The sequence below is a fragment of the Molothrus ater genome, chromosome 18 (genome assembly GCF_012460135.2).
Source record: "Molothrus ater isolate BHLD 08-10-18 breed brown headed cowbird chromosome 18, BPBGC_Mater_1.1, whole genome shotgun sequence".
Lineage (NCBI taxonomy): Eukaryota > Metazoa > Chordata > Aves > Passeriformes > Icteridae > Molothrus > Molothrus ater.
Genome location: NC_050495.2, coordinates 11,125,669 through 11,138,116, shown reverse-complemented (window position 1 = coordinate 11,138,116; position 12,448 = coordinate 11,125,669). Strand labels below are relative to the sequence as shown.

The 12,448-nt window shown below is 42.4% G+C and overlaps 1 protein-coding gene across 1 annotated transcript; it reads right to left on the bottom strand.

Annotated features, from left to right (window-relative positions):
- Positions 1-563: 563 nt before the first annotated feature.
- LOC118693035 (melanotransferrin-like) lies at positions 564-10,397 on the bottom strand. The gene is made up of 17 exons (XM_036393333.2): positions 10,318-10,397; positions 8,671-8,834; positions 8,209-8,308; positions 7,625-7,801; positions 7,280-7,442; positions 7,109-7,173; positions 6,336-6,493; positions 5,668-5,854; positions 5,364-5,512; positions 5,067-5,157; positions 4,694-4,762; positions 4,294-4,476; positions 3,857-4,013; positions 3,103-3,185; positions 2,117-2,301; positions 1,603-1,789; positions 564-1,305 (listed from the first exon to the last, which is right to left on the bottom strand). The coding sequence occupies exons 1-17, from the start codon at positions 10,370-10,372 to the stop codon at positions 1,256-1,258; spliced, it is 2,223 nt and encodes a 740-aa protein (XP_036249226.1). The 5' UTR covers positions 10,373-10,397; the 3' UTR covers positions 564-1,255.
- Between the last annotated feature and the right edge of the window lie 2,051 nt (positions 10,398-12,448).

Here is a 12,448-nt window from a genome sequence, read left to right as displayed (position 1 = left end):
TCTCAGCTGCTATTCAGAATACTGAGGCAGCATCCCTCTCTTCAGAAAGCACCAACAGCTCCTGCTCAGCTCAGAGCTGGGAGTCAAGGCTGAGGCTGGTTGATGTAGCCCAGGCTGTGCAAGGCAGCACAGTGCTGTTTGTGAACCAGAGCCTGGTACCATTGGTAATGTCTGTGTCTGAAAACAACATCCCTGCCCTCCCAACCCATAACAGCTTGTGTATAACCCAGATCTTTAATTTATCCCTGATTAGCTGCAGGCTGCTCTTGGCACAGCAAGGCTGCCAGCTGCATTTCTTCACCGTGTTCTCAGAACTGCCTTCTCCCAAGTGCAATGTCACACAGGCCCCACAGATGGCAGGGAAGCGCCAGGAAAGACAGGCAGGAACACCTGAGAGGCCTAAACCAGCATCCTGCTCTTTCCCTGCCCCTTCAGGGCTGCAGCTTGCTGGCTGCAAATGCATCTGAGGATTTGGCTCTGTCACCATACTGGGAAAAACAGGATACAGCTGATGAACAGATGATTTCTGTTCAAAGGGCTTCATATCATGTTCAGGCAGTTTCTGCTTGTAAAACTTGTGGTGTTTAATTGATAGATAGTATTTTGACATTTCAGAGAATCTCAAATCCAAAGGGTCAGTATAAAGTAATGGTTTGGAGGTCTTGACAAAGAGAAATATCCACTGCTGCAAGCATCCAGTTCTGCTGGAGGTTGAATGTCAATACATTTATTTGTGAGAAGAAATGTTTTGATTTGCTAGTAAAAAATCATTGGTAAAATAAGAAATATAGATGTGCATTCAGCAGGGGCTATCTAGCTGCAACCAAAATCACAGCTGCAAGAACACAACGTTGCAGCTACAAAGTTGATTGAGGTTTTTGCATGGAAACTGTTTATAAGACAAACAAGGCAAAATGCTACCAACTGACCTGTGCCACTCCTACCAAGTCTGTATTTTAGTCCATGGTACTGGCCCTGCTCTTTCCACAATGCTGATCCTAGTTCTGTGCTGTTGGTTGTGCTGTTCCCCATGCTGCCATGCTCCAAAAAAAGAAAGGGATAATATGTGAATAGTATTACATCATCATAAACATAAAATCTGATTAAAAAAAAAAGACAAGGAGGTGTTCAGCATACATTTCTGGAGATGACTGTTTCCTTGCTGACTGCTTTGGATTGGCTGGATTTGCACATTTTCCTTGTTCTCAGCAGTGATGCTGATGTTCTGTGCCCTGCAAAGCCTCTGTATGAGCTGTCAGTTGGATGAGGATGCACAGATATCCTGTTTGCAGAAGTCCAAGATGCCTACAAACCAGTAAGAAAGTGTACACTTAGAGATGCTATCAGCTTCAGAAGTAGTAAGTTCTTCAGATGCTATTCATTAAAATAGCAGACAGCAAAATAGAGGTCAAATTCCCTTCTGAATTGCAATGACCAAGTTAGTCTGACAGAAGTCTAACACAGGACTCCTTAGAAATTTGTTATGAACAGGATTAGGCAGAACACACTTCTCCATGCAGGCTCAACAAAAGGGCCAGAGCTGTGCACACAAGGCTGCCTGCTGCATTTCTCTCTAACTCTGAATTCAGAACTGGACTTTACCTGCAGGTGTGCAATTAAACACTGATTCTGCCAGCTGAATGAAAGACTCTCCAAGGATCTCCTGATAGCTCAGGTGACTTGCATGAACAAGGTACTGAGTGGTGTCCTTGAAAAGCAGATCACTTCCACCATACTTCCACGACTGAAAGAGTTGGAATTCAGAATTCAATTTGCTTCCCAGAGATTCCTGAACAGAAAAGGAATAAAAATTTCACAGCTTGGGTCATTAATAGCACTTTTATCTAGCACAGTTCATATTAGTACAAAAAGATGCACGTTTGCAGTGCCTTATTTCTCAGCAAAAGTATGGCCTCTGTGGAATGGGAATTTGGGAACTGGTGCCAAAATACCCCTTAAGAGAACCCAAATACCAATTTTCTCAATCTCCTATGCACATTCTTTTGTACTGGATCTGAAGGCACTAGTATATAAAGCTTTCCATCTTGAAAGGGTTTTCAGCAGTTGTACATAACAAATGGTGACATGGCAAGCTCTTCCCTGTTACCTGTCACACCTGAGATTTCAGTAGGAAGTCAGAGATTTTAGTGACAGTGACTGGTCGGGTCATGACTGCGCTGGGGGGCACGGGGCCCAGGTTACAGCCGGCCCATTCTGTGACTGCGGCGCGCCTTCCGTCCGGGCACAGCAGGTCAAAGTCAAGGGGGGAATAACCTCCTGCCCAACCAGAGCTGCTCAGTTCTGAAAAGAAAATGAAGTGAAAGGTAATCCTTTTGGAAACTTAAAGCAGAAGAGAGGGTGAATCTCTAATAAAATGTTAAAACTTGAGAAGTTTAGTCAATGTGTTCAGAACAAACGCAGTGTGCTATGTGGTCATTTCCTAGGAATGCATAAGGACCGGGTGGTGTCTTCAAGGAGGGCAGTGAACTTAAGCTGCACCTATCAACCAAAACAGAATCAAATCAAGGCATATGAACAGCATCTCATCTGCATCTGTAACCACATCCCTTTCTGGAAACAAGGGGATTCAGCCTAATGCCCTTTGCTTCCCCAGACAAACTGCTAATTGTTGCAGGAATCCTGTGGGTTTCCAGCCCCTTATGCTTTCATTTGATTTTAGAGAGATTCCTCTCTTAGAAAACTCTCCTCTCTTACTGGAATGGGCTAAAATAGAATTTTATTTTGCTTTAATGTGGGTTCCTTTTCTGCTTGACTCTAAGAAAAACATATTTTGAGTTGCCTTTTAAAGCTGTGACATTTAAAGCTTCCAGAAATGTAGTGCAGTCTCCAAGGATGATTATCCCAACACATATCTTTGCACTGGGTGATTCCTCTTTTTTCCTCTCTTACAGTATCTGAATGTTGAGCTTTACTGGAACACCTACATGGAGAAAGCTTCTAGCAATCTTCCATTTACAAACACAACTTCATGGACCTAGATTAAACCTGTACAGGCTGATCCTCACGAGGGATGGTTGCTTTGTGGGAAGTAACTGACATTAATGAACATTCTCAAAAGAAAAGAGAATATCTGCATCTCACCCTCTATGTTCTGGAGCAGGTTTGAGTGTTCCAGGAAAGCTACATCTCCAAAGCTTCTTCCACTGGGATTGCCAACTAGGCACCTAGTGCAAGAAAAAATAAAAGGGATCAAAGACACATGGTGACTGACATTTGGACAGTCATCTGAAGCTAAAATTGGAGTAGCTGGAAGTATCCCCCCCATCTCTAATCCCTTGGAATATGTCAGTGATCTCAGCATAGAGATTTGCTAAGACAATCCCTTTCATTCCTTACAGCAGCTTCCAATGTGCACCTTCACCCATGCCTAGGCAGGAAAGAGAATGGAATTCAACCAAATACATTATGTATATTTCATAAGAGTGCTTTCTTAAACTTTCATAAAAGTTTCACCTTTAATAGTCTTCTCTGCCTGTCTTCCACTTTTTTTTTTAATTTCCACTCTAATTATCTCCTGTATGCTACACTGCCTCTTACCACAGCACCTCTGCTCTCTGGTCCTCTTTCATCCCTTCCCTTTAATGAGTCAGTACCAATGCTCTGAACTGTACATGTTTGGAAGCATTGCCTTGCTCTGGAAATGGTTTAATGACCATTTGAACCCATCAGTCAGCTGAACATCCCATAGCAACTGCAACCAAAACAAAATACACACTAGCAAAAGTTTATACAGACAGATGCTTAACAAATAGGGGAAAAAAAACCTTCCAAAAAAACCCAAATCAGCAAAGTAATAAGGCAATTGTGGCTGCTGCCCTGCATTTCTGGCTCTCACCTGAGTGCTCCCATATTGCCATAGTAACGTTCATTGTGACTTGCAGCACATCTGCTGGACACTCGAGCTCCTTCCACCTCCCCATCTCCAATGCACACCTTGCACAGGTTTCCATCTGCTCCTGGCATGCAGCCCTTCCAAAAGTAATTCTGATAAGCTGAGTAAAGAAAACTGAGATGAGATTAAGGCAAGGTGTTCCCAAGGCTCTTCACAAATGGGAAAAGACAGGAAAGAAATTTCATCCTAACAACTAGCAAGAAGAGGGCTAAATAGCGTGAGACATAGTCAAATATGAGGAAAAGCTGCTTCAACACCCTCTGAAACTGTAGTCATCACTTGCTGGTTGGATCCTCATGGCCCTGCTTCTATTTTACTCACAAATTTAGGCTTCAGATTTTCATGGTCTAGTTAAGAGAGAAGCCAGAGGCAGCCCTTACCAGAGGCAACATCACAGTTCTCAGTGTCATTCTGCTGAGCTCCTACTGTGTGTCTGGACAGAAGTAACCATCCTGCAGGACTGTACAGGTGACTGTGGCAGGATCTCCTTCCCCTCAGGTTATGGATGTGAATCTGTTTGGCACTTTTCTTAGCTAGGGCAACAGCATAAACTGGTGGTAGTGCTGTGAAACAATGACAACAGCCAGTTATACCGAGGTAATTCAGTATTCCACAGGGGTACAGCCCCCCTTCCCTCCCTCATCTTGTCACAGCATCTTCAGTTACAGTACAGGACCTGCTCTTTGCTTAGCCACAAAGTTCTTGTCCTTGCACAGGAAATTCTATTCTAAACCAACATGCAAATAAATTCCTGCATAAACCCTAGAAAGTTTCTGTTACCTTTGTGCTTAAGATGAATTAGTTTCCCTGTTTTCTCCATGGTCTCAGCTGCTGGGGCACAATCTCCCCCTGGAAGGAGAGATAAACATTAAGGATCTTGCAACTGCTGTCATTCCTTTTACATAGCAGCATTCCTTCAAAACCCTTGTGAACATCTTCAGCCATGTGAGCATCTTTGTCCCTTTAACAGAAGGATAAAATAAACAGACCAAATGCTGGAGCCAGTTAGTGGAAGAGCTGGGAAGAGTATTTGGACATTTATACTGGCTCCTGCTTCCATCACAAAACATCACAAACCGTGGAAATTAAACTATATTCTTAACAGTACCCTTTTGATTGCCTCTCTTCTTGATAAGGTCACATGAGAACTCACCATAGCATTCTGCAGCTACAGGCACCAGTCCACATCTCCCTGCAATGTACACATGTGTTGCATCCAGGGTGACTGCATCAGCCTCACTACTCTGCCAGCAGCATTAAGGAAAATGACAAAAACAGGATTTGCATGAATTGAGTATCCAAGCAGCAGGACTTCTCCACTGGCTGAAAATTCCCCTGCATCAATTCCCTCTCATTCCCACTCATTCCTCAAGCTAGTTTTCCTCTCTTTAGCTCAGACAAGACATAGATAGCCAGTCCAGTCTTACCCTGAGCAGAAGGAGTCTCCTACCTTGATCATTTCAATGCATTTGGTCATGGAAGTTGCCTGGACACAGACTAAGGGGTCGGATTTGATGCTCAGTGCCCACTCCTCACATTTGTGAAGCTCAGCATCACTGATGCAGCACCAGCGCACGACGCTGTTCTCCAAGGAGCTCCCTGAAATGGAAGCAGATCACGTCACCAGTGCCCCAATCTGTGACATGTCAAGGGGATTTTCAGGTAAATGCATTTGTGCCTGGTGGGAGGAATAATGTGGAAGGAGAACTTTCTCTTCCCTTTCCTTAGCTACAGTGCCCTGGAATGGTTCTCACCTTCATGGCCAAGTCCCTTAAGGAGAGCTACATAATCCAGACCAAGGACATAGGCAATCTCCAGCTGCTCCTCGAGAAGCTGCAGGTGCTGAGTGGCATCTCGGAACAGCAGGTTCTTTCCCCCAAAGGGTGCTGAACTGAAGAGTTCAAATCTGGCTCTTTCCTTTCCTTTATGCCCAAAGAGGCGCTAGGACAAGAACAACACTTTTAAATGGCAACAAATCTCCTCATTCTTCCAGCAACAGGCAGCCTCAGTCTTCCCTGCCTTTGTATCAGTGGTCAAGATATCAAATACTATTTATAAATTGAGAAAAAGACATGAAGAAAAGTGAGCCCTGCCTGAACCTATGAATCTCCCTCAGCTACATAAAAATTGATTCAAGTTCCATGGCAGGATGAACATCATTAGCCATTTTACAGTTTGTGTGTTATGGCATCTTCCCCTTCTTTACTGATTTATTCTCAACCTCCTATAGAAGAACACTTTAGAAAAAAGCAAAACCTTACACAAGCCAATGCAAGATCCTTCCCCCTAACAAACAATTTTTAGCACTTTATTCACACTACTATAAATTTCTCAAGAAAAAAGGCAACCTGGGTCATGATTGCCACACAAAGATGGAAGAAAACCTGTATCTGGACATAGACAGCTTATAATATTAACTCACTTGGATCATGCTAAGAAATTTGTTGGTGATCTTCTGGAAGTTGCTGCGGGTGACGATGCCGCGGCCAGGCCCCTTGCCCAGGTTACAGGTGCTGTATTCAGTCAGCTCAGCTGTGGACCCATCAGGACACAGGAGCTCATATTCCTCTTTTTCTGACTCTGAAACAAGGAGACACTCATGAATTTGTGACCAGAGCCATGACTTGCAGCAGGCACAGAGATGGAATATAAAATGTTTTTCAGTGCAGGTTGCTAAAGGTTATGCAGGCAGCATGTTGTACCAAGCACACTTGGGAAAGCTGTCTTTGGTAAATACTTCTTATAACAAAGAGAAGGACCTCAGCCAGAGCTATACTGCTGTAAATACATTGATTTACAAATACTTACCTGCAAATACTACTGCTAACCACCTTTGGTATAGAGCTCAACTGAGTTTAAAAGTACAAGGCAGGTGTACAGGAACTTCACAGTTATGCAGCTCAATATGCTGAATTTTAAAAGGAATCTTGTAACTCAGGCAAAGCAAATACTGACAGCTAATGAAATCACCTGTCTGCTCCCATTTTAAGAATCTCCTGTGAGCAATCATTGCTCACTCACACTTTCCTGTTCTGTTTCTTTCTGAGTTTTGTGGAGAGCCAAGAAATACCCCTGAACTGCTTGCAGGGATTGAATTTTCCCTGGAAACAACAAAAATATAGGCATATCCCTCAAACATCTACACAGGAAAGAGCACAGACAGAGATGAAAAGAAAACTGCATCTTTAAGATTACCTGTGGCACTCATAATTCTTAGATGATCTAAAAAGGCAACATCTGCCACTCCATCCTTCAAGCACCTGTAGGAAGACAAATGCCATCCTATTAACATTTCACCTGGCTTTCCTACCTTAAAATTTCTTTTTCCCCCAAAAGTGAATTCAGGCCCAGTGTCCCAGAGCTCACCTGAAGGCTCCCTCGGAGTCATAGAAGGGTTCATTACTGCTTGTCTCACAGAAGTGGTTCCTGTCTCTGACATAGGATTTTTGTCCTTGGCAGAGAGCACACAATCGGGGAGCAGCAACACCAACCCCAGGGATGCAGCTTGCATTGAAATACTCACTAATTGCTGCAGGTGTAGGGGAAAAAAACAAAACAAAACAAAAAGAAAGAAAAGGTCAAATGGGAAAAAAATCAAAAGAGAAAAAGGGGCCAGACATATCATGGCCATACCCAGTTCATCCTACATCTGCTGGCATTTCAGTTACACTCACTGTGGCCAGAGGTAGCCCTGTGGCTCCTATCACCTACCTTGGCTCAGAGGTTGGGCCTCATCCCAGGAAAGATAATTCCTTGCCAGGAGAAAGCCAAGGGGAATATTCCAGCCCGATGTCCACCTGGCTCCATTGTGACAGCTGCGCGCACCTCGCAGGTTCTGGATATCCAGAGTTCCTCGTTTGGCAATGGCCACAGCAAACACACAATTTCCTGCAATAGCACAAAATGTGGAACAGAAAAAAAACAATCTCAATTCTGCAGCTTCCACCTCTGAAGAGGAGCTGAATTACTTCAGTGAACATGGCTAAAGAAGAAATTATCTTAGGCCTAGTCCATGGAGGTACTCGTGCCAGGAGCTTAACCATATACTGGCTACATGGCACCCTGTCAAACAAGCAATGCAAGTCTGTCAGTACCCCAGGCAGAAAGGCTGCTGGGTACAAAGCACCACTGGTATTTTATTCATCATCATTACATATTTTAGAAACAATTGTTAGCCACCTCCATATTCCTACAAAGATAATAAAAAACATATTGACTTTTTTTTTTCAAGAAATCTGGAGCCATCTCTTAGCCAAATCAGAAGTACAGTTTACTCCTCAGCTTTCCCAGCCTACCTTGATCATAGATCTCTTTTGCCACCACTGCCAAACCGTACAGCTTTACAGCAGAGTAAACATCTCCAGCATCCAAGGAGGCAGCATCTGCTTTATTTGCCTTTAAAACAACAGAAAAACCCTCAAAACAAGTGTGTTTACAAGGAAACAAACAGTTTCTGCCTCAAGACCACGGTTTCTGCCTCAACAAATTTTAATTTAGTAGTTTTCTTTTGCCTATTTATTTCCAAGCAGCTTTCACTATTTCTTGGAGATTGCAAAGACATTAGCTGGGGTAAAACAGTACATCTGGCAGGATGCTCACAGGATTTAATTCTTGCCTCTCAAGTGACTGTGTACTTTGTCATTTAAGCAGTTCCATTATTTCAGTATCATTTTATTTGCCCATAGTTTCTGTTTACCAGTTACTTTTCCAAGAGGATTTGGACACAAAATCAGTTTTTCAAATCTCTGTGAACTCACCCTGATTTTATCAATGCAGTCATATGTATTGTGGGCTCTGATGCAAGAAATCCTAGTAAAGGAACTGGCAGTAGTGAGGGGCAGCACAGCTGCAAGCACTTTGGAGAGCTCAGCACACTTTCTTTGTTCCAGGTCAGAAAGGGTGCACCATCGGAATTTCTTCCCTATAGGGTCAAAAGAGAAGTCAAGGTTTGTAGGATTTCATTAAAAACCCTCAGTTTAACACCTTATGGAAGAGAGAGGTTATTGTATTTTATTTAACTTCCAACAGCTTGCTTGTGCTCACTCACACTCAAATACCCACACACTTACAGGCACCCAAGAGATGTGACCATGTGTGACCAAGGTCACTTTTTCCCAACATGAGGACAATATTTGATGCTGAATCTTTAATATGTCTCTTTGCTTCCTTTTGACTGAAAGCAACCAAAGAGTTTTAGATAGATTTGTCAAGAATCAGCAATTATTATGGCAAAATCTTCTGCCACAGAATCTTCCTTGCTTCAACCTTAGTGAATTTTGGGTAAGGCTGCCACCCAAAATTAGAAGGAACCAAAGGGGAGGATGTGTTTATGGCCAGGGCCTGTTTTCCTGTTGGCATAGCAAGAGAAGGAATGGCACTTACAATGCAGGGTAACATCTTCCTGTTACCAGAGTGCAGATTTTCTCCCAAAAAGTCAACTGGGATGTGACTCTAGCAGAGCACAGACCTTCTAACCTTGATGTGAACATGCATTCTCTGGGGTTTATCAGTTTTACTGCTGCCCTTGGTTATCAATACTGGCCATGCTTTTAACCTTTGCTCTGCTGTTTCCTCTGGTGCTTTCACACACCAAAAAGATGCAATTAAGGGTGGAGGTGAAGGTGAAACTTCCTTTTTCAGAAGGACTTGGAGGCTCAGTGGGTTTAAACCAACTATAAAGCTACATCTTAAAGGAATCCAGACATGCCAACAAAACTTTCTCTTTTGCTTTAGGCTGCAATAACTCTGTCTTGTATTATTTCTCTGAAATATGTCATCATGCGCATCTCCAAGAAGACACTAGACATTTAAGGAGGAAAAAAGAGATTGTTGTACACAAAAATAGCGTGCAGTTATGTAACTCCAGAGAATCTTAAGCCATGTAATGAAAACCAGGACTGAACACACAGAAAATGCCACAATATCTCTAACATTTTCATTTCCAGATGTTTAAGCATTTGATTCTCTGGAGAGCTATGAATACCAGCAATGTGTACAATTAAATCATTGAAGTTTTTATTTCTTTGAGCATAGCATCAGACATTAGTCCTCCACTTGTTTTGGTGTTAATTCAGCACAATTCCAAGAAGAACCAGTAGTGGTTTTAGAGGGGAGCAGCTTGAGGTCCCGTGCTTCATTCTGACACGGCTAAGGCTAACGAGTCCCCAGATCTCAGCTATTCAGAGGAAACAAAGCCTCACTGAATTGCTGAGGAAGTTGTGTATCAAGCTGCTTCAAAACTAAAAGGTCACCATCTGCCAATGATCAAACAGAAAAAAGACAGGCACAGCTTTAACTGCAACTTCTTTCTTTGCACAGAGGAAAACAAAAGCAAAGCATTTATTAGTTTGAACGTCCCCCACCCAGAGGCAACCCTTCTCTCTCCCTCCCTGCATCAGCCTTACCTGAAGCCAGCAAAGAGAAGGTGATTAGGACAATTAAAATCACTGTCTTCATCATTACAGCTCTTCAGCAAGGATCTTCTCTCTACCCTGAGCTCTGCATTCTCATACCAGGAATTCCACAGTGATTACCAAAGCTTCTGGAAGATAACAAGGGGGGTTTAGATATCAACGAGGATAAACCAAGATTTTCAAAAACAGTCAGAGGATGGTATATCCTTGTAGCAAAGGAGAAAGGGACAGGGGCCCTTTCCTACCCACAGATGGAAAATATCCATGCATTATCTGCTCTATTTTTATCAGACACAGAAATGTAAGCCTCTGCTTTAAAAAGAAATAGAATTTCTGCTGTTTCAAAAGGCACCCAAAGCCTTTGGGAGATGGGCAAGATTTACACCTAACTTACAAAAAAGATACCTAAAGCTAAGTGAATTACCCAAATTAATGACCACATCTCTCTACAGAATACTGAAGGGTCCTTCTTACCTTATTTTTTTTCACCTGATAATGGCTTATCTCCTGAGTAATTTTAAACAAAAAGTAATCTATGCCTCCCTAAGAATTCAGAACAGACCTGGGACACTGTTGACTGTCTTGATTCTCTTCATTCCATTCCAGCCTAGCAATCTCATCCAAACTGCTTTATTCCCCTATTTTCTAATGCTTGACCTGAAGTATTATTACCTCTTAATTACTCTACAGCAGCTATTAACATCATAATTCTATAGAAGAAAAAAAACCATTTATTTATATATTAAATATGAGAGAAAAAATAAATTTACATATTATATACAAGCAGAAGTGTCTGATGATGTATAAAATATTGTGAATATGGTTTAATCTTTTCTGTTCATGAAAGAATTAACTGTTCCAAGAGTTCTGGAGAAATAGAGTCTTTACCCTACTTTCTTTCCCTTCTTCATTTTACAGCTCTCCCTGGTGCTTTGTTTACCTAATGTATTTTTGCAGATACATTTCCCAGATTTCTTTTGTTGCCTTATATCCCCTTCCCTAGTGATTCAGTCATCATTCCCCACCTGCCTCTTTCACACTCACGTAATGCACATCTCCTGAGTTTCACAAGTTCCCTCTCTAGATCTGCAACATTTGTTGAGGTGTTGTTTCCCACTGATCTGATCACAGGAGGAGTTACACAGAACCCCAGGATGGTTTGGGTTGGAAGGGACCTTAAAGCTCATCCTGTTCCACCCCCCTGCCAAGGGCAGGGACACCTTGCACTAAATCAGGTTGTTCCAAGCCCCATCCGGCCTGAGGCATTCCCCATTTCTTCCTGCACTACCTGGAACAGGCTAGGCAGAGTTAAAGGAATGAAGCAGGTATTTATTAAAGGCCTTCAAAGGATACACCCTGGGCAGTGCAAGAGCCCAGCTGAGACTACACCCAAGATGGACACAAGATGGACAAGCAGTCCTGAGTGTTCACACTTTTATAAGTTTTGGTCCATTTACATATTGGGGTTAATTGTCCAATTACAGCTTCAGGCTATGAAGTCCCATCCTCCCAGATTGCTCTCCTCAATTCTTTATCCTTTATGGGCCTGAAGTTGCAACGCTGTCCTTGGTTCTCAGGCTGAATTAGGATTGTTTTGTCTGACTAAACTGTGAAGAGAACTTGCTAATACTTTATATGAAGTTCAGAGCTACACACTAAGGCAGTACAGAATCTGGAAAACATGCAAGCTAAAACTTAAGGCATCACCTGAAACAAACATTGTGAAGCCCCAAGATCCCCAGTCTCTCATTTGTTGGGGGAGCTGTGGTATTAATCCCCTCTTTGGCTTGGCTCAGCTGCACAGGCCTAGCACAGCTCAGTACCCTTAGGGAAGTAAATTTTAACCTTCAGTGAGTGCAGACTATATAATCTCACCAGATGTTAAAAAACCCCATAAATCTAATAACAAGACACGTTATAAAATATTTTTTAAAAAGTTACACGTCCACATATTTACTTTTAATTCCAAGGAGAAAGATTAGATCAGGACAGATTATTAATCAGTTTAGCCTTGTGACAATTATTTTACACTATAAACAAGTGTGTTACATTTAACTGCACCTTAACCTCTGAATCACTTCTCAGTCAGTTCTGGGGAAACTTGTCTGTCAGGCCCATCAGT